The 21,693-nt window shown below is 47.0% G+C and overlaps 1 protein-coding gene across 4 annotated transcripts in view; it reads left to right on the forward strand.

Annotated features, from left to right (window-relative positions):
• Nucleotides 1-21,493, forward strand: part of LOC112262524 (protein FAM214B) — a 71,864-nt gene extending 50,371 nt beyond the window's left edge. For 3 of the 4 annotated variants that reach the window (XM_042331275.1, XM_042331274.1, XM_042331276.1), the window contains 8 exons: nucleotides 1-44; nucleotides 290-1,824; nucleotides 13,808-13,866; nucleotides 13,975-14,098; nucleotides 14,332-14,490; nucleotides 17,671-17,739; nucleotides 20,481-20,695; nucleotides 21,094-21,493. The exon at nucleotides 1-44 is cut by the window's left edge and continues 185 nt beyond it. In XM_042331275.1, coding sequence (XP_042187209.1) covers nucleotides 484-1,824; nucleotides 13,808-13,866; nucleotides 13,975-14,098; nucleotides 14,332-14,490; nucleotides 17,671-17,739; nucleotides 20,481-20,695; nucleotides 21,094-21,247 — 2,121 coding nt within the window. In that variant the 5' untranslated portion in view covers nucleotides 1-44; nucleotides 290-483 and the 3' untranslated portion in view covers nucleotides 21,248-21,493. The remainder of the gene's footprint in view (nucleotides 45-289; nucleotides 1,825-13,807; nucleotides 13,867-13,974; nucleotides 14,099-14,331; nucleotides 14,491-17,670; nucleotides 17,740-20,480; nucleotides 20,696-21,093) is intronic. The other variant, XM_042331277.1, reaches the window with a different exon arrangement.
• The last annotated feature ends 200 nt before the right edge of the window (nucleotides 21,494-21,693 follow it).

Below are 21,693 nucleotides of genomic sequence, written 5' to 3' on the forward strand. Positions count from 1 at the left end.
TGCTGACGGGACAGGAGGGCACCATCGAACGGACGGGCACAGAGGTGAGGCGTTACTATGTACTGTGGGGCAAATCCCAACTAGTCGCACGAGTCAAACTAGCATTGTCATCATGTTAATCATGAATTGATATCTATGAGAGATTTCAGAGAAAAGTTGAGTAATTAGCTTTTTCATTCTGGGGCAAACAGTTGTGTGCTGAGTTTCTAAGTCTGTTTGTTATTGTTATTGTTTGCTAATCAATAAGTGTGTCTAGTATGTGTATTATTACACCTTTGCTTCTCCTCAGGTGCTGTGCAACTCTGCTTCCTAGTTTACACTGATGACATCACAACAGGAAGTATAGGACCTATCTTACTGTAGAACATCAATCTCCGCCTCCTTGCACTTTCTAGAACTTCCTGTTGCTGCTACTTGACTTCCTGTTGCAAGTCTCTCAGACACTTTAAGGCTCTGACCTCTAACCTCTGAACCCAAGCAGCCATGAGGCACATTCACGTAGAACTGACACGCAGCAGCAAGGAGGAGCTGGCTCCTGTGGAGCTTCCATCCCAGGATGGGGACCTGCCTCCTCCCGCGGCCCCCTCACAGGTCCCCGACCTTGGGGTGATGAGACCGGGGGTGGTGGTTCCCAAGCCCTTTGGTCATGAGCAGCTGCGTCTCCAGAAGGTCTATCAGCTCTCCATCTTCTCCCAGCTGGGGGGGTTCTCAGCCTCCGAGCTCCCCAGAACCAGTGAGGCCCAGCCGGGTCAGGTCCAGCGGACTGACAGGGTGGGGGTCAAGAGAGGACAGGGTGGGGTTCAAGAGGATTCCCATCTAACACACAAATGGCCCCACCTGGCTGGGGACCTCGACAGGGAAAGGGATGGAGGGGTGCTGTCAGGGTCAGGACCTGGGGTAGGATTGGATGTCGGAATGGGGGTAGGGATGGGGGTGGGGCAGGGGTCTGTATCCTCCTGCATCATGGTGGATCACAGAGACTCAGATGGGGGCCTGTCGCCTAGATCCCCCCCACCTGCACCCCTCTCTCCGGGCCACACCCCCGCCCGACGCCCTGCCCAGCACAATCATGACAGGCCCGTCCCGGACCTGTGGGCCCCGCTGTCGCCCAAACCATCCCCCATGGTCGAGCCCCACAGCCCTCCTGGCTCCCGCAGCCCCTTTCCCAGCATAGAGTCTCCTCCTGGGGGTGACGCGTCAGCCTGCTCCCTGGGCAATCCTGGAGGGTCTGGGGAGGGCTGCAGTAGTGGCTCCTCATTGGGACAGCATCAGCCCAACTGCTACACTGACGGCCCCCGTGGGGCCCTTGGGGCATTCGACACCCGTAGCCCTCCTGGAGGACCTCCCCTCGGACCTCCAGGCTCCCTCTCCCACCGCTTCCTTCCCACCACAGACCCCCAGGAGCCTGGGGAGGGTAGGGAGTGGGGGGCCAAGCTGGAGTCCTCACCACCCCATCCCAGTGCCGCCGCCTTCAACTCCACCAACGGCCTGAGCTCCGTGGAGAAGACCCCCAGCACCAGTGGCCCGAGCTCCGTGGAGAAGACCCCCAGCACCAGCGGCCTGAGCTCCGTGGAGAAGACCCCCAGCACCAGCGGCCTCCGTGGGATCTCTTCGGGTCCCTGCCCGGCCAAGAAGAAACTGCTATCATCCAGCGACACGGGAGAGTCGTGTTCGGAGGACGAGGGCCCCTCCACCTCTAAGAGGAGCCGTCTGGCCCTGCTGGCCCCGGGGTTAGGGCTGGCCTCCTGCAGGGGCACCGATGCCAAGGCTGCCCCCTTCTGGAACCACCTGCTGCCCAACGCACGGGACCCAAACCACACCAAGGTGAGGAGCACAGACTAGCAAAAGCAGGCACATACAAACACCAGAGGAGGCTGGTGGGAGGAGCTGTAGGGGCACAGGCTCATTGTAATGGCTGTTATGGAATAAATGGAACGGTATCAAACACATCAAACCACATGCTTGACTCTGTTCCATTTATTCTATCCAGCCATTACAATGAGTTAGTTTTCCTATAGCTCCTCCCACCAGCCTCCTCTAACACAGGCACGTATATACACACACAAAGGCACACACACACTAGAGTTGAATGGTTGGAACCCGGTTACCGAGTATTACTGAGATTTACTGCCCAAAACCTGTCCCGTTTCCCGGGATAAATAACTGAGAGAAAAAATAAAAGAAGTCAATTATAATAAATTAATTATATGAACAGCATGGCTTAAAATTGAACTGTTAAATTATATGAATTATATATGTCTAAATCTGGCTTCTCTACGGCCTCTGCATGATGAATATTCGCTCAGGGTGGGGACAGACCATTTAAAAAAAAAAATGTATTTCACCTTTATTTAACCAGGTAGGCCAGTTGAGAACAAGTTCTCATTTACAACTGCGACCCAGAACAAGATAAAGCAAAGCAGTGCAACAAAAACAACGCAGAGTTACACATAAACAAACGTACAGTCAAATGACACAATAGAAAAATCTATGTACATTGTGTGCAAATGTAGAAGAGGAGGGAGGTAAGGCAATAAATAGGCCATAGAGGCAAAATAATTACAATTTAGTATTAACACTGGAGTGATAGATGTGCAGATGATGATGTGCAAGTAGAGATACTGGGGTGCAAAAGAGCAAGAGGGTAAGTAATAATATGGGGATGAGGTAGTTGGGTGTGCTATTTACAGATTGGCTGTGTACAGGGACAGTGATCAGTAAGCTGCTCTGACAGCTGATGCTTAAAGTTAGTGAGGGAGATATAAGACTCCAGCTTCAGTGATTTTTGCAATTTTTGCAAGAACTTCCCACCGCAAAAGGATCAAGCAGCGTGGTAAAAAGGAGGACTGGACATGGGATGACATCCTGGACATGGGAGGAGATCCTGGCCGAAAGGGATGGCCTTCCATGGTAACAGGGCTAGAGTGGGCATCCAGTCAGGTCGGAGGGTGCAGGCTCAGCGCATCTGGCCGCCAGTACGTCTCTACGGCCCAGGATATCCTGCATCGGCTCTGCGCACTGTCTCCGGTGTGTCTGCACAGCCCAGTGCGTCCGGTGCCTGCACTCCGCACGTGCCGGGCCAAAGTAACCATCCAGCCAGGACGGGCTGTGCAGGCTCTACGCTCGAGACCTCCAGTGCGCCTCCACGGCCCAGTGTATCCAGTGCCTCCGCCAAGAACCAAGACTCCTGTATGTCTTCCCAGCCTAGTGAGTCCTGTGCCTGTGCCCAGAACCAGGCCTCCTGTGTGTCTCTCCAGTCCAGTGATGATCCATGGCACGAAGCCTCCAGTGATGATCCATGGCACGAAGCCTCCAGTGATGATCCATGGCACGAAGCCTCCAGTGATGATCCATGGCACGAAGCCTCCAGTGATGATCCATGGCACGAAGCCTACAACGACGACCTCCAGTCCGGAGCTTCCAGCGAGGGTGCCAAGTCCTGGGCCCACAGCGAGGGTGTCCATTCCGGGGCCCGCAGCGAGGGTGTCCATTCCGGGGCCCGCAGCGAGGGTGTCCATTCCGGGGCCCGCAGCGAGGGTGCCCAGTCCGGGGCCCGCAACGAGGAGGCCTGACAGCAGGGCTGTTGACCGAGGTAGCGGTAGCCAGGTGGAAAGCATGGCCAGCCGTAGAGAAATGCTTCTTGAAATTATCGATTATCGCGGATTTATCGGTGGTGACAGTGTTGACTAGCCTCAGTGCAATGAGCAGCTGGGAGGAGGTGTTTTTATTCTCCATGGACTTTAGTGTCCCAAAACATTTTGGAATTAGTGCTACAGGAAGCAAATTTCTGTTAGGAAAGCTAAGGCTAGCTTTTTCAAACTGACTGAGTATATTGGTTTCTGACTTCCCCTGAAAAGTTGCATATCGCGGGGGCTATTCAATGCTATTGCAGAACGCCACAGGATGTTTTTGTGCTGGTCAAGGGCAGTCAAGTCTGGGGTGAACCAAGGGCTATATCTGTTCTTAGTTCTACATTTTTTTAATAGGGCATGCTTATTTAAGATGGAGAGGAAAGCACTTTTGAAGAGCAACCAGGCATCCTCCACAGATGGGATGAGGTCAATATCCTTCCAGGATACCCAGGCCAGGTCGATTTAGAAAGGCCTGCTCTCTGAAGTGTTTTAGGGAGCGTTTGACAGTGATGAGGGGTAGTCGTTTGACAGCGGACCCATTACGCACGCAGGCAATGAGGCAGTGATCGCTGAGATCCTGGTTGAAGACAGCAGAGGTGTATTTGGAGGGCAAGTTGGTCAGGATAATATCTGAGGGTGCCCATGGTTACGGATTTAGGATTGTACCTGGTAGGTTTCCATGATCATTTGTGTTAGATTGAGGGCATCTAGCTTAGATTGTAGAACGGTTGGGGTGTTAAGCATATCCCAGTTTAGGTCACCTAGCAGTACGAACTCTGAAGATAGATGGGGGCGATCAATTCACATACGGTGTCCAGGGCACGGCTGGGGGCTGAGGGGGGTTTAAGCGGCAACGGTGAGAGACTTGTTTCTGGAAAGGTGGATTTTTAAAAGTAGAAGCTTGAATTGTTTGGGCACAGACCTGGATAGTATGACAAATCTCTGCAGGCTATCTCTGCAGTAGATTGCAACTCCGCCCCCTTTGGCAGTTCTATCTTGTCGGAAAATGTTATAGTTAGGAATGAAAATTTCTGGATTTTTGGTGGCCTTCCTACGCCAGGATTCCGACACGGCTAGGACATCTGGGTTGGCGGAGTGTGCTAAAGCAGTGAAGAAAACAATCTTAGGAAGGAGGCTTCTAATGTTATCTCAGTATAGAGAGCAGTTCACAATGCATGTAGACCTATCACCTCATCATGGTAACTTTTTTTCTTGTGACTTTTTTTCAGTAATATGAAGACCGAATGCATGTCTGATTTAACCATTTCCATCTTGCTTTCAGGGTCACCTTGTTTTTTTAATGGTAAAGATTATTATTGTTTTAATTGCAGCTGCAGAGTTTTAAAACAGTCTATCTCTCAAATATTGTTGCTTTGAATTTGTGCACGCGCTAGTACTCTCTGTCTTTCTCTCCATATGAACTCCATTCAAATTGAATCCAAAATAGATAACCCTGTTCTAGACCTATATTTAGCCCTCTAAATAGATATCCTAGCCCTGTATATAGATGTCCTAGCCTACCTCTTTCAGGTAATAAATTCAATGTAGTATTAGCCTTATATTTAGCTAATTGATGATGGGTTATACATAATAAGCTTCTAACTTATTGCCTCTGTCTCTTGCGCAATATGTACTCACCTGGGCTTTTGTTGTTGTTGTTGCATTTAACAGTTATTTATTCAGACCCATAACCATTTAATCTTTGTGAAAATAAGTGAAAACCTTGTGCATCTAGTCTTATATTATTCAAGGATGTCATTAGACTAATGAAGACAAGGACAACGAAACTCGTTTAATTTAACTGTTGAAAGTGAGGAAGGAATGAAGCAACAACAAAGAGAGAGAGGGGAGGTAGGCTAATAACATTAGGGGAATTATTATGAAAGGCATCAGCCTACTAATTATACAAATAGGCCCTATTACATGTCAAAATGTAAATTTGCTAGCCTATACCTGTAACTTTGTAGGCCGCATGTGCTGCTCCAGTCCATTTAATACAGTATACTAGTTATAATACAATACAGTTCACACTCAAAAAGATTAGCCTACTGGAGCTAGTTTAATTTATTTACCCAAGAGAACATATAGCTAGCTACATCTATGGGCTTTTATGTTTTTCTGTCATGTGTAATGTGCAGTAGCCTTTATCATATACAGTATGTATTGGATAATGGCCCAATCATTTGGGCTTTTTGGGGGGTTTAGGTTCATTAGCTAGCCCACCCGACTAGCATCACTACTCTGGACGGTTCTAACTTAGAATATGTGGACAACTACAAATACCTAGGTGTCTGGTTAGACTGTAAACTCTCCTTCCAGACTGACATTAAGCATCTCCAATACAAAATTAAATCTAGAATTGGCTTCCTATTTCGCAACAAAGCATCCTTTCACTCATGCTGCCAAACATACCCTCGTAAAACTGACCATCCTACCGATCCTCGACTTCGGCGATGTCAATTACAAAATAGCCTCCAACACTCTACTCAGCAAATTAGATGTAGTCCCATCACAGTGCCATCCGTTTTATCACCAAAGCCCCATATACTACCCACCATTGCGACCTGTACTCTCTCGTTGTTTGGCCCTCGCTTCATACTCGTCGCCAAACCCGCTGTCTCCAGGTCATCTATAAGTCTTTGCCAGGTTAAGACCTGCCTTATCTCAGCTCACTGGTCACCATAACAACATCCACCCGTAGCACACGCTCCAGCAGGTATATTTCCCTGGTCATCCCCAAAGCCAACTCCTCCTTTGTCCGCCTTTCCTTCCAGTTCTCTGCTGCCAATGACTGGAATGAACTGCAAAAAATCACTGAAGCTGGAGACTTATATCTCCCTCACTAACTTTAAGCATCAGCTGTCAGAGCAGCTTACTGATCACTGCACCTGTACACAGCCCATCTGTAAATAGCACACCCAACTACCTCATCCCCATATTGTTATTTATTTTTGCTCTTTTGGACCCCAGTATCTCTACTTTCACATCATCATCGCAACATCTATTACTCCAGTATTAATGCTAAATTGTAATTATTTTGCCTCTATGGCCTATTTATTACCTTACCTCCCTCCTCTTCTACATCTGCACACACTGTACATAGATTTTTCTATTGTGTTTATTGACTCTACGTTTGTTTATGTGTAACTCTGCGTTGTTGTTTTTGTCGCACTGCTTTGCTTTATCTTGGCCAGGTCCCAGTTGTTAATGAGAATTTGTTCTCAACTGGCCTACCTGGTTAAATAAAGGTGAAATAAAATTAAAATGTAATTAATATAGGGCTCGACTCATCAGGCTAGATCAAAGCTCTGATCAAATCCAGACATATTAATATGCTTTATAACACTTTATAATGCATTATAATGCTTTTGAAATGACACTTCTGGTTTTGGAGGGAAATACCAGGTTACCCGGGGGAAAAGTGATTTATTCTCGGGATGGAACATTTGTAAAATACCAGGAAAATCTTCAACCCTAACGCACACACACACACACACACACACACACACACACACACACACACACACAGCTTTCAGGCTTGTCATTGTCTGACATTTAATAAGAGGATGAACAGCCAGTGGGTTAGAGGGGGAGAGCTGTTCCAGTAAAACAGACAGGGGTGAGAATGAAAGACTGAGTTAGATGGCCCAAGAGAATGAAACATGATGAGAGTGAAAGAGGAAAAGAAAGAGGAAAGGGAGAGAAGAAGAGAGAGGAAGAGAGCGATGGATTCCCAGGCTGGCCATTATGAACACACCACGTATGGTGCTGGAACCAGCCGAGTGGCTCCAGAATCAAGTCTATTGAGGTGGCCTCCATTGTTCTTGCTACACTACATGTTCCGCCTGCCTGTGTCGCTGTCGCCCCAATACAACCCCACCTCCCTACAAAACCACACAGGTCTTTCTGGCTCACCCGTTTAGATACCGAACCACTGGCTTCCAGAAACACTTTTCCTATTTAGTGCACTACTTTTGAATAGGGCACTTTTGACCGTGGTGCTCTGGTCAAAGTTTGTGCACTACATAGAGAATAGGGTGTCCCATTTGGGACACAGGGTAGGTAGAGGATGGGGGGGGGTGTTGCCGTGGTGAGTGACAAAGGGGGAGAGACTAGAGGGAGAGATACAGGGAGGTAAAAGGGGAAATGAAAAGTGAAGGAAAGGGGTAGGTAGGGAGTATAACATGGAGAGACACAGAGAGAGACACAGAGAGAGACACAGAGAGAGACACAGAGAGAGACACAGAGAGAGACACAGAGAGAGACACAGAGAGAGACACAGAGAGAGAGACACATGTCCACAGTGAGTGTGAGGATAGATAGGTAGGTAGGTAGGTAGTGAGTATAACATGTCCACAGAGAGTGTGAGGATAGACCAGGCTGACATAGCCCCAGTGGTGGGGACAGCTACAGTAGAGAGGACCTGGCTAGAGAGGGGATAGCTAGAGCGGACCTGATTAGAGAGGGGATAGCTAGAGAGGGGCTAGCTAGTCAATTGTTAGCTAGTGAGATGCTAGCTACAGAGGCGTTAGCCTTGGAAGGATTAGCGCCAGAGGAGGTGGGCAGCCAGGACTGGGTATCCCTTAGTACGAGCGGTAGTTTGGACATGGGGAATGTGTTTGTGTCTGAAGCAGCATCCTGGACTCTCTGCCCGGTAAGTAGTGACTACGTACTGACATTCACACACACAGCGTACACACATATTGATACACAGGCAGGTATGTACCTTCATTACTCAACTGCATTTGTTATTGTGTTTATTGCGTGTGTAATGCACTATGAACTATGTATGTATTTGTGTGGAAATGGAAATATATATTCCTCTTCTGGCTGTGCCGGGTGGAGATTATAAGAGTACATGGCCATTTAAGGCCAGATTGTTCTTCAAGATGTTCCAACGTTCATAGATGACCAGCAGTGTCAAATAATACTCAGTGGTTGTAGAGGGTGCAACAGATCAGTACCTCAGGAGTAAATGTCAGTTGGCTTTTCATAGCCGAGCATTCAGAGGTCGAGACAACAGGTCAAATGTCTTTTTACTGTTGTTTTATTTCTTTACTTACACACACACACACACACACACATACCTTCTTCTGTTTTTCGCACCTTTGGTTAGAGCCTGTAAGTAAGCATTTCACTGTAAGGTCTACACCTGTTGTATTCGGCGCACGTGACAAATAAAACTTTGATTTGATTTGCGGTAGAGAAAGAGAGAGTCAAAAACAGCAGGTCTGGGACAAGGTCGCACGTCCGGTGAACAGCTCAGGTCCTCCCGGAGGGGAGGGAGAGAGAATTAGAGGGAGCATACTTAAACTCACACAGCACACCAGATAAGACAGGAGAATTACACCAGATAGGACAGACTTACACTAGCCCCCTGGCACATAGAATATTGCAGCATAGATACTGGAGACTGAGACAGGGGTGGGACAGGGGACACTGTGGGCCTGTCTGACGATACCCCCGGGCAGGGCCAACCAGGCAGGATATAACCCCACCCACTTTGCCACGGCACAGCCCCCACACCACTAAAGGCATATCAACAGACCACCAACTTACTACCCTGAGACAAGGCAGAGGCTATAGCCCACGAAGATCTCCTCCACACCACTAAAGGCATATCAACAGACCACCAACTTACTACCCTGATACAAGGCTGAGGCTATAGCCCACGAAGATCTCCTCCACCGCACGTGCTCAAGGGGGAGCAAAACCGGACAGGAAGATCATATCAGTGACTCAACCCACTCAAGTGACGCACCTCTCCTAGGGACGGCATGGAAGAGCACCAGTAAGCCAGTGACTCAGCCTCTGTAATAGGGTTAGAGGCAGAGAATCCCAGTAGAGAAAGGGGAACCGGCCAGGCAGAGACAGCAAGGGCGGTTCGTCGCTCCAGTGCCTTGCCCTTCACCTTCGCACCCTTGGGCCAGACTACACTCAATCACAGGACCTACTGAAGAGATGAGTCTTCAGTAAAGACTTAAAGGTTGAGACCGAGTCTGCGTCTCTCACATGGTTAGGCAGACCGTTCCATAAACATGGAGCTCTGTGGGAGAAAGCCCTGCCTCCAGCTGTTTGCTTAGAAATTCTAGAGACAATAAGGAGGCCTGCTTCTTGTGACCGTAGCGTACGTGTAGGTATGTACGGCAGGACCAAATCAGAGAGATGGGTAGGAGTAAGCCCTGTAATTCTTTGTAGGTTAGCAGTAAAACCTTGAAATCAGCCCTTGCCTTAACAGGAAGCCAGTGTAGAGGGGCATGGATTAGCTTTTCTGCATCATTTTTGGACAAAAACGTACTGATTTACAATGTTACGAAGATGAGGGAAAAAAGCTGTCCTTGAAATATTCTTGATATGTTCATCAAAAGAGAGATCAGGATCCAGAGTAACGCCGAGGTCCTCAGGGTTTCCTATCTCTCCAAAAGAGTGTGGTGATCGATGGGATCAAAAGCAGCACTAAGGTCTAGGAGCACGAGGACAGAATGCAGAGCCACGGTCTGACGCCATTAAAAGGTTATTTACCACCTTCACGAGTGCAGTCTCGGTGCTATGATGGGGTCTTAAACCAGACTGAAGCATTTCGTACACATTGTTTGTCTTCAGGAAGGCAGTGAGTTGCTGCGCAACAGCTTTTTCTAAAATGTTTGATGGGAATGGGAGATTCGATATAGGCCGATAGTTTTTTACATTTTCCAGGTCAAGGTTTGGCTTTTTCAAGAGCGGCTTTATTACTGCCAGTTTTAGTGAGTTTGGTACACATCTGTTTGATAGATCATGATTATCATGACAGTAATATCAATGTTTTTCATCGGAGCTGGATTGTACTAATCCATGTATTCTCCTTCCTGTTTTCTTTATTTCTCTCTCGCTCTTCCTTTCTGTCTCTTGTTCTGTCCATCTGTCTCTTGTTCTGTCCATCTGTCTCTTGTTCTGTCCATCTGTCTCTTGTTCTGTCCATCTGTCTCTTGTTCTGTCCATCTGTCTCTTGTTCTGTCCATCTGTCTCTTGTTCTGTCTCTTGTTCTGTCCATCTGTCTCTTGTTCTGTCCTTTTGTCTCTTGTTCTGTCCATCTGTCTCTTGTTCTCTTTCTGTCTCTTGTTCTGTCCTTCTCTCTTGTTCTGTCCATCTGTCTCTTGTTCTGTCCATCTGTCTCTTGTTCTGTCCATCTGTCTCTTGTTCTGTGCATCTGTCTCTTGTTCTGTCCATCTGTCTCTTGTTCTGTCCATCTGTCTCTTGTTCTGTCCATCTGTCTCTTGTTCTGTCCATCTGTCTCTTGTTCTGTCCATCTGTCTCTTGTTCTGTCCATCTGTCTCTTGTTCTGTCCATCTGTCTCTTGTTCTGTGCATCTGTCTCTTGTTCTGTGCATCTGTCTCTTGTTCTGTCCATCTGTCTCTTGTTCTGTCTCTTGTTCTGTCCATCTGTCTCTTGTTCTGTCCATCTGTCTCTTGTTCTGTCCATCTGTCTCTTGTTCTGTCCATCTGTCTCTTGTTCTGTCCATCTGTCTCTTGTTCTGTCCATCTGTCTCTTGTTCTGTCCATCTGTCTCTTGTTCTGTCCATCTGTCTCTTGTTCTGTCCATCTGTCTCTTGTTCTGTCCTTCTGTCTCTTGTTCTGTCCTTCTGTCTCTTGTTCTGTCCTTCTGTCTCTTGTTCTGTCCTTCTGTCTCTTGTTCTGTCCTTCTGTCTCTTGTTCTGTCCTTCTGTCTCTTGTTCTGTCCTTCTGTCTCTTGTTCTGTCCTTCTGTCTCTTGTTCTGTCCTTCTGTCTCTTGTTCTGTCCATCTGTCTCTTGTTCTGTGCATCTGTCTCTTGTTCTGTCTCTTGTTCTGTCCATCTGTCTCTTGTTCTGTCCTTCTGTCTCTTGTTCTGTCCTTCTGTCTCTTGTTCTGTGCATCTGTCTCTTGTTCTGTCCATCTGTCTCTTGTTCTGTCTCTTGTTCTGTCCATCTGTCTCTTGTTCTGTCCTTTTGTCTCTTGTTCTGTCCGTCTCTTGTTCTCTTTCTGTCTCTTGTTCTGTCCTTCTCTCTTGTTCTGTCCATCTGTCTCTTGTTCTGTCCATCTGTCTCTTGTTCTGTCCATCTGTCTCTTGTTCTGTCCATCTGTCTCTTGTTCTGTCCATCTGTCTCTTGTTCTGTCCATCTGTCTCTTGTTCTGTCCATCTGTCTCTTGTTCTGTCCATCTGTCTCTTGTTCTGTCCTTCTGTCTCTTGTTCTGTCCTTCTGTCTCTTGTTCTGTCCTTCTCTCTTGTTCTGTCCATCTGTCTCTTGTTCTGTCCATCTGTCTCTTGTTCTGTCCATCTGTCTCTTGTTCTGTCCATCTGTCTCTTGTTCTGTCCATCTGTCTCTTGTTCTGTCCATCTGTCTCTTGTTCTGTCCTTTTGTCTCTTGTTCTGTCCATCTGTCTCTTGTTCTGTCCATCTGTCTCTTGTTCTGTCCTTCTGTCTCTTGTTCTGTCCTTCTGTCTCTTGTTCTGTCCTTCTCTCTTGTTCTGTCCTTCTCTCTTGTTCTGTCCTTCTCTCTTGTTCTGTCCTTGTCTCTTGTTCTGTCCTTCTCTCTTGTTCTGTCCTTCTCTCTTGTTCTGTCCTTCTCTCTTGTTCTGTCCTTCTCTCTTGTTCTGTCCATCTGTCTCTTGTTCTGTCCATCTGTCTCTTGTTCTGTCCATCTGTCTCTTGTTCTGTCCATCTGTCTCTTGTTCTGTCCATCTGTCTCTTGTTCTGTCCTTCTGTCTCTTGTTCTGTCCTTCTGTCTCTTGTTCTGCCGTTCTGTCCATCTGTCTTGTTCTGCCGTTCTGTCCATCTGTCTTGTTCTGTCCATCTGTCTCTTGTTCTGTCCATCTGTCTCTTGTTCTGTCCATCTGTCTCTTGTTCTGTCCATCTGTCTCTTGTTCTGTCCATCTGTCTCTTGTTCTGTCCATCTGTCTCTTGTTCTGTCCATCTGTCTCTTGTTCTGTCCATCTGTCTCTTGTTCTGTCCTTTTGTCTCTTGTTCTGTCCTTCTGTCTCTTGTTCTGTCCATCTGTCTCTTGTTCTGCCGTTCTGTCCATCTGTCTTGTTCTGTCCATCTGTCTCTTGTTCTGTCCATCTGTCTCTTGTTCTGTCCATCTGTCTCTTGTTCTGTCCATCTGTCTCTTGTTCTGTCCATCTGTCTCTTGTTCTGTCCATCTGTCTCTTGTTCTGTCCATCTGTCTCTTGTTCTGTCCATCTGTCTCTTGTTCTGTCCATCTGTCTCTTGTTCTGTCCATCTGTCTCTTGTTCTGTCCTTCTGTCTCTTGTTCTGTCCATCTGTCTCTTGTTCTGTCCATCTGTCTCTTGTTCTGTCCTTCTGTCTCTTGTTCTGCCGTTCTGTCCATCTGTCTCTTGTTCTGCCGTTCTGTCCATCTGTCTTGTTCTGTCCATCTGTCTCTTGTTCTGTCCATCTGTCTCTTGTTCTGTCCTTCTGTCTCTTGTTCTGTCCATCTGTCTCTTGTTCTGTCCATCTGTCTCTTGTTCTGTCCATCTGTCTCTTGTTCTGTCCATCTGTCTCTTGTTCTGCCGTTCTGTCCATCTGTCTCTTGTTCTGTCCATCTGTCTCTTGTTCTGTCCTTCTGTCTCTTGTTCTGTCCATCTGTCTCTTGTTCTGTGCATCTGTCTCTTGTTCTGTCCTTCTGTCTCTTGTTCTGTCCATCTGTCTCTTGTTCTGTCCATCTGTCTCTTGTTCTGTCCATCTGTCTCTTGTTCTGTCCATCTGTCTCTTGTTCTGTCCATCTGTCTCTTGTTCTGTCCATCTGTCTCTTGTTCTGTCCATCTGTCTCTTGTTCTGTCCTTCTCTCTTGTTCTGTCCTTCTGTCTCTTGTTCTGTCCATCTGTCTCTTGTTCTGTCCTTCTCTCTTGTTCTGTCCTTCTGTCTCTTGTTCTGTCCATCTGTCTCTTGTTCTGTCCTTCTCTCTCTTGTTCTGTCCATCTGTCTCTTGTTCTGTCCATCTGTCTCTTGTTCTGTCCATCTGTCTCTTGTTCTGTCCATCTGTCTCTTGTTCTGTTCTTCTCTCTTGTTCTGTCCTTCTGTCTCTTGTTCTGTCCATCTGTCTCTTGTTCTGTCCTTCTCTCTTGTTCTGTCCTTCTGTCTCTTGTTCTGTCCATCTGTCTCTTGTTCTGTCCATCTCTCTCTTGTTCTGTCCATCTGTCTCCTGTTCCTGTCCTCCTTCAGAGTTTATCAGAATGCAGAGGAGCCAGCAGAAGGCTGAAAAGTGGGATGCGCCTGAAAAGGTATGTTCACTTTCTACCTTTTTAGTTGATCCATGTGTAGTCATCATTTCAAAAACATCCTCTTTAATTATGTGACTTAACCACGGCTAACTTATGTTCTTAAAAAAGAAAAAATATGTGTGTGTGCAGTCGACAGCTATGTAGTGGGCGGCGTACAGACACCTTGGGTCGCACTGCTCGGTCCGGCTGGCCCTCTTCTTCCATCAGCCGTTCACTACTGGGTAACTTTGAGGTATGATACACACACACACACACACACACACACACACACACACACACAAAATGAAGTGTGACGTACCATTAATGTGTCACTGAATTTATTTCAGTATGATGTATGATGGTATTTTGTCAGAACTTGAGTTTCTACCAAATATCTAGAGAGATTTACAACATTCCTCGTGGCCATAGAAGTAGCTGTGCTTTGAAGTGGGTCTTCCTCACTCTTCCTTGTTGTTTCTTCTCCAGGAGTCGATCCTGAAGGGTCGTTTCTCTCCGTCGGGTCGTATCGAGGGCTTCACAGCAGAGATCGGTGCCAGCGGATCCTACTGCCCTCAACACGCCACTCTGCCTGTACACGTCACCTATTACGACATCTCAGAGCACAGCGCACCCTCACCCTTCCTGGTTAGTTTGTGTGTGTGTGTGTGTGTGTGTGTGTGTGTGTGTGTGTGTGTGTGTGTGTGTGTGTGTGTGTGTGTGAAATGATGTTAACCTCCTAATGTCAATGGCCACGCCACTGTGGAAATATAGAGACTGTTGTTCTGCTTCTCAATCCGCATATGTAAGTCTTCTTAGTCTGCAGTGAAAGGTGACAGAGTTAGGGCAGTGTTTGTTAGCCCATAAGACATCCTGAAAATCAGCCTTCTCACAAAATTGTCTGTAGTGTCCGAACGGTTTGGCCTATAAACTCTATGGAAAGATGAGACTCTCCCGAACACGATGGCGTTCTCCGTTTTCCTCTACGATCCCCACAAGCGTCTTGGGACTCGTCTGAAGTCGCTACAGTCGATCTGCCAACTTCTGTCTGTGGCATCAGAACAGTTTGGTTTACACACTGTTTAGTTCCAAAAATAAGGGATTGAATACATAAAACAAATTGGTCTTATATCTCTCAGATTTAGGACAGACACTTCAAAACAAACTTCCTGTAGATTTTTTGGGGGACAATCTGTTCCATGTAGTGAATATTTGATTCGATGCGTTTGTATGGGTTAATAGCGGTAATGCCGAATGGAACGGAACAGAAACAAATAATAGTTATTTTCAGAGTGAAATGATTAAAAAAGAATAATAATTTACAACCCCTAGTTGCTGCATCCATTTTTAGGCATATAAATAAATTATATACATTGATTCTTGAAGACTATAACCTGTAAATGCCTCATGGGCTTCAGTTTAGTCGTCGTACCCCAGCAGAACCCAACATATTGTCGTACCCCAGCAGAACCCAAGATATTGTCGAACCCCATCAGAACCCAACATATTGTCGTACCCCATCAGAACCCAACATATGAGCTTGTTTAACTCCAGTCATCGTACCCCATCAGAACCCAACATATTGTCGTACCCCATCAGAACCCAACATATGAGCTTGTTTAACTCCAGTCATCGTACCCCATCAGAACCCAACATATTGTCGTACCCCATCAGAACCCAACATATGAGCTTGTTTAACTCCAATCGTCGTACCCCATCAGAACCCAACATATTGTCGTACCCCATCAGGACCCAACATATTGTCGTACCCCATCAGGACCCAACATATTGTCGTACCCCATCAGGACCCAACATATTGTCGTACCCCATCAGGACCCAACATATTGTCGTACCCCATCAGAACCCAACATATTGTCGTACCCCATCAGGACCCAACATATTGTCGTACCCCATCAGAACCCAACATATGAGCTTGTTTAACTCCAGTCATCGTACCCCATCAGAACCCAACATATTGTCGTACCCCATCAGAACCCAACATATGAGCTTGTTTAACTCCAATCGTCGTACCCCATCAGAACCCAACATATTGTCGTACCCCATCAGGACCCAACATATTGTCGTACCCCATCAGGACCCAACATATTGTCGTACCCCATCAGGACCCAACATATTGTCGTACCCCATCAGGACCCAACATATTGTCGTACCCCATCAGGACCCAACATATTGTCGTACCCCATCAGAACCCAACATATTGTCGTACCCCATCAGGACCCAACATATTGTCGTACCCCATCAGAACCCAACATATTGTCGTACCCCATCAGAACCCAACATATGAGCTTGTTTAACTCCAGTCATCGTACCCCATCAGAACCCGACATATGAGCTTGTTTAACTCCAGTCATCGTACCCCATCAGAACCCAACATATGAGCTTGTTTAACTCCAGTCATCGTACCCCATCAGAACCCAACATATTGTCGTACCCCATCAGAACCCAACATATGACCTTCTTTAACTCCAGTCATCGTACCCCATCAGAACCCGACATATGAGCTTGTTTAATTCCAGTCATCGTACCCCATCAGAACCCAACATATGAGCTTGTTTAACTCCAGTCATCGTACCCCATCAGAACCCAACATATGACCTTGTTTAACTCCAGTCATCGTACCCCATCAGAACCCAACATATGAGCTTGTTGAACTCCAGTCATCGTACCCCATCAGAACCCAACATATTGTCGTACCCCATCAGAACCCAACATATGAGCTTGTTTAACTCCAGTCATCGTACCCCATCAGAACCCAACATATGAGCTTGTTTAACTCCAGTTATCGTACCCCATCAGAACCCGACATATGAGCTTGTTTAACTCCAGTCATCGTACCCCATCAGAACCCGACATATGAGCTTGTTTAACTCCAGTCATCGTACCCCATCAGAACCCGACATATTGTCGTACCCCATCAGAACCCAACATATTGTCGTACCCCATCAGAACCCAACATATTGTCGTACCCCATCAGAACCCGACATATTGTCGTACCCCATCAGAACCCGACATATTGTCGTACCCCATCAGAACCCGACATATTGTCGTACCCCATCAGAACCCGACATATTGTCGTACCCCATCAGAACCCAACATATGAGCTTGTTTAACTCCAGTCATCGTACCCCATCAGAACCCAACATATGAGCTTGTTTAACTCCAGTCATCGTACCCCATCAGAACCCAACATATTGTCGTACCCCATCAGAACCCGACATATTGTCGTACCCCATCAGAACCCGACATATTGTCGTACCCCATCAGAACCCGACATATTGTCGTACCCCATCAGAACCCGACATATTGTCGTACCCCATCAGAACCCGACATATTGTCGTACCCCATCAGAACCCAACATATTGTCGTACCCCATCAGAACCCGACATATTGTCGTACCCCATCAGAACCCAACATATTGTCGTACCCCATCAGAACCCGACATATTGTCGTACCCCATCAGAACCCGACATATTGTCGTACCCCATCAGAACCCGACATATGAGCTTGTTTAACTCCAATGAATGTAAACAATGTACCTGTGAATGTGTGTAGCTTCAAAACATGGTTAAAACTATAATGTGTATATCATGTTTGGTCAGTCCTGGCATCCATAGCTCTGTCTATTCATTGGAGTGAAAACAGGGGCGGGGTCACGCTTTCTTATTGTTTCAATCAAAGATTCTAGCTTGAAATAATTTCAAAAGTAAAGTCACACAAGAAGAATAGACACCTGCACACTGTTGAATGCTCTCGCTGTTTAGTGAGTGCAACTTCTCCCTGTGAAGACAGCTCATCTCTCTGTTGTAGGGGGTGATCTCCTTGGAGCCTTTAGGAAAGAAGGGATACAGCGTACCCAAAGCAGGGACCACCCAAGTGGTGAGTATCATGGTCCTCTCTTTCTCTGTGTCTCTCTCCATCTCTCTGTCTCGCTCTCTCTCTCCATCTCTGTGTCTCTCTCCATTTCTCTCTCTCTCCATCTCTGTGTCTCTCTCCATCTCTCTCTCTCTCTCTCCATCTCTGTCTCTCTCTCTCCATCTCTGTCTCTCTGTCTCTCTCTCTCCATCTCTGTCTCTCTCTCTCTCCATCTCTGTGTCTCTCTCTCTCTCTCTGTGTCTCTCTCTCTCCATCTCTCTGTGTCTCTCTCTCCATCTCTCTGTGTCTCTCTCTCTCCATCTCTGTCTCTCTCTCTCTCTCTCCATCTCTGTCTCTCTCTCTCTCCATCTCTGTCTCTCTCTCTCCATCTCTGTCTCTCTCTCTCTCTCTCTCTCCATCTCTGTCTCTCTCTCTCTCCATCTCTGTCTCTCTCTCTCTCTCTCCATCTCTCTGTCTCTCTCTCTCTCCATCTCTGTGTCTCTCTCCATCTCTCTCTCCATCTCTCTGTCTCTCTCTCTCTCCATCTCTGTGTCTCTCTCCATCTGTGTCTCTCTCCATCTGTGTCTCTCTCCATCTCTGTGTCTCTCTCCATCTCTCTCTCTCCCGTCTCTCTCTCTCTCTCCATCTCTGTGTGTCTCTCTCTCTCTCTCTCCATCTCTCTCTCTCTCCATCTCTGTCTCTCTCTCTCCATCTCTCTCTCTCTCCATCTCTCTCTCTCTCCATCTCTCTGTGTCTCTCTCTCTCCATCTCTCTGTGTCTCTCTCTCTCTCCATCTCTGTGTCTCTCTCTCTCTCTCTCTCTCCATCTCTGTCTCTCTCTCTCTCTCTCTCCATCTCTCTCTCTCTCCATCTCTGTCTCTCTCTCCATCTCTGTCTCTCTCTCTCTCTCTCCATCTCTGTCTCTCTCTCTCCATCTCTGTCTCTCTGTCTCTCTCTCTCATCTCTCTGTCTCTCTCTCTCTCTCCATCTCTGTGTCTCTCTCCATCTCTCTCTCTCCATCTCTGTGTCTCTCTCCATCTCTCTCTCCCATCTCTGTGTCTCTCTCCATCTCTGTGTCTCTCTCTCTCCATCTCTGTGTCTCTCTCCATCTGTGTCTCTCTCCATCTCTGTGTCTCTCTCCATCTCTCTCTCTCTCCGTCTCTCTCTCTCTCTCCATCTCTGTGTGTCTCTCTCTCTCTCTCCATCTCTGTCTCTCTCCATCTCTCTCTCTCCATCTCTGTGTCTCTCTCTTTCTCTCCATGTCTCTCTCCATCTCTCTCTCTCCATCTCTCTCTCTCTCCATCTCTCTGTGTCTCTCATCTCTCTGTGTCTCTCTCTCTCCATCTCTCTGTGTCTCTCTCTCTCTCTCTCTCTGTCTCTGTCTCTCTCTCTCTCTCATCTCTCTCCATCTCTGTCTCTCTCTCTCTCTCTCTCTCCATCTCTCTCTCTCTCCATCTCTCTGTCTCTCTCTCCATCTCTCTCCATCTCTGTCTCTCTCTCTCTCCATCTCTGTCTCTCTCTCTCTCTCTCTCCATCTCTCTCTCTCCATCTCTGTCTCTCTCTCTCTCCATCTCTGTCTCTCTCTCTCTCTCTCCATCTCTGTCTCTCTCTCCATCTCTGTCTCTCTCCATCTCTCTGTCTCTCTCTCTCTCTCCATCTCTGTGTCTCTCTCCATCTCTCTCTCCATCTCTGTGTCTCTCTCCATCTCTCTCTCCATCTCTGTGTCTCTCCCATCTCTCTCTCTCCATCTCTGTGTCTCTCTCCATCTCTGTGTCTCTCTCTCCATCTCTGTGTCTCTCTCCATCTGTGTCTCTCTCCATCTCTGTGTCTCTCTCTCCATCTCTCTCTCTCTCCATCTCTCTCTCTCTCTCCATCTCTGTGTGTCTCTCTCTCTCTCTCTCCATCTCTGTCTCTCTCCATCTCTCCTCTCCATCTCTGTGTCTCTCTCCATCTCTCTCTCTCCATCTCTCTCTCTCTCCATCTCTCTCTCTCTCCATCTCTCTGTCTCTCTCTCCATCTCTCTGTGTCTCTCTCTCTCTCATCTCTGTCTCTCTCTCTCTCTCTCTCTCCATCTCTGTCTCTCTCTCTCATCTCTGTCTCTGTCTCTCTCTCTCTCCATCTCTCTGTCTCTCTCTCTCTCCCATCTCTGTGTCTCTCTCCATCTCTCTCTCTCCATCTCTGTGTCTCTCTCCATCTCTCTCTCTCCATCTCTGTGTCTCTCTCCATCTCTGTGTCTCTCTCTCTCCATCTCTGTGTCTCTCTCCATCTGTGTCTCTCTCCATCTCTGTGTCTCTCTCCATCTCTCTCTCTCTCCGTCTCTCTCTCTCTCTCCATCTCTGTGTGTCTCTCTCTCTCTCTCTCCATCTCTGTGTCTCTCTCTTTCTCTCCATGTCTCTCCATCTCTCTCTCTCTCTGTCTCTATGTCTCTGTCTGTCCCTCTGTCTGTCTCTTTCTCCATCTCTCTCTCTCTGTTACTCTCACTCCTTTTCTCTCCTTTTTCTTTCTCTTCTCTATACTTTGTAATCTCTTGTTGAGTCTCTTTGTTTTAAAACATAATTGGCCCTAGTATGCACGGGCTTGCATGGATCTAGCACAATGGGCACAGCAATGGCTAACATCTCCATGTTCCCTTCTCAGACCTTATTCAAATGCTTGACCTTGTTTAGAGTGTTTTTCATGAATGAGTCCACAGATCTTATTCAATCTCATTTGAACAAATCTTATAAACAGGTATCATATTCAATATCTCCATATTCTCTCCATCAGACCTTATTCAACCCCAATAAAACTGTGGTGAAGATGTTCCTCGTGACCTATAACTTTGGGGACATGCCCGTCAATCACATGACCTTCCTTCGTCACCGCATCTTCCTGGTTCCCGTTGAGGAGGCGGGGCCAGAGGCGAAGGGGGGTGGGCCTCCAGAGCCCAGGGCCACGCCCACAGAGAGGAGGAAGATTCTCTGCTACCTGATACACCTCAGGTACATCTGTCTGGTCATTGGTTGGTTGATTTTAAAGTGGAGTTTGGTGTGGATATTGTATTTTTCTGGGTGGTTTGTATGGCATGTGCAGTACGCTTGGGATAGGATGCACTTATTGTTTGGAATGTCTGTCTATCCATCCATCCATCCATCCATCCATGTACACACCTGTTTATTTATTTATTTGTTTCTTTGTTGAAAACAAAGACAGACTGTATAGCATTTCAGAACCATGCTGAATGTTTAGAAATGTAATCAAAGGAATTGACTTTGTCTTTCAGGTTGTTTTGCTGATCAGTCATTGTGCCAGAGACGCCTCGTTTGATGGAGCTTAGCTTAGTAGCTTTATACACAAATGTATTAACGGTGATGGTACTGCTTTGTTTTCAATCTCCTAGATTCCAGAGCTCTAAATCTGGGAAGATCTACTTGCACAACGATATCCGGCTGCTATTCTCCCGCAAGTCCATCGAGGTGGACACGGGGATCCCTTACGAGCTCAAATCTTTCACCGAGGTGCCAAGAAACCCCAAATACTCCCCCCGTGTGTGAGCCTATGATGAACCCGCGACCCCTGACCCCATCACCAACGCAGCCCATACCTGGAACTGGGCACAGAGAGATAAACAGACAGACATGGACAAGAAAACTTGAAAATATTATTCATTCAAACACACGCATATATACTGAGTATACAAAACATTAAGGACACCTTCCTAATATTGAGTTGCACTCCCTCTATTGCCCTCAGAACAGCCTCGGTTCATCAGGTTATAGACTCTACAAGGTGTTGAAAGCGTTCCACAGGGATGCTGGACCGTGTTGACTCCAATGCTTCCTACAGTTCTTCACACGGGAAACTGTTGAGCGTGAAAAACCCAGCAGCGTTGCAGTTCTTGACACAAACCGGTGTGCCTGACACCTACTATCGTACCCTGTTCAAAGGCACTTAAATCTTTTGTCTTGCTCATTCACCCTCTGAATGACACACATACACA

Source organism: Oncorhynchus tshawytscha, linkage group LG12 (genome assembly GCF_018296145.1).
Source record: "Oncorhynchus tshawytscha isolate Ot180627B linkage group LG12, Otsh_v2.0, whole genome shotgun sequence".
NCBI classification, from domain to species: domain Eukaryota; kingdom Metazoa; phylum Chordata; class Actinopteri; order Salmoniformes; family Salmonidae; genus Oncorhynchus; species Oncorhynchus tshawytscha.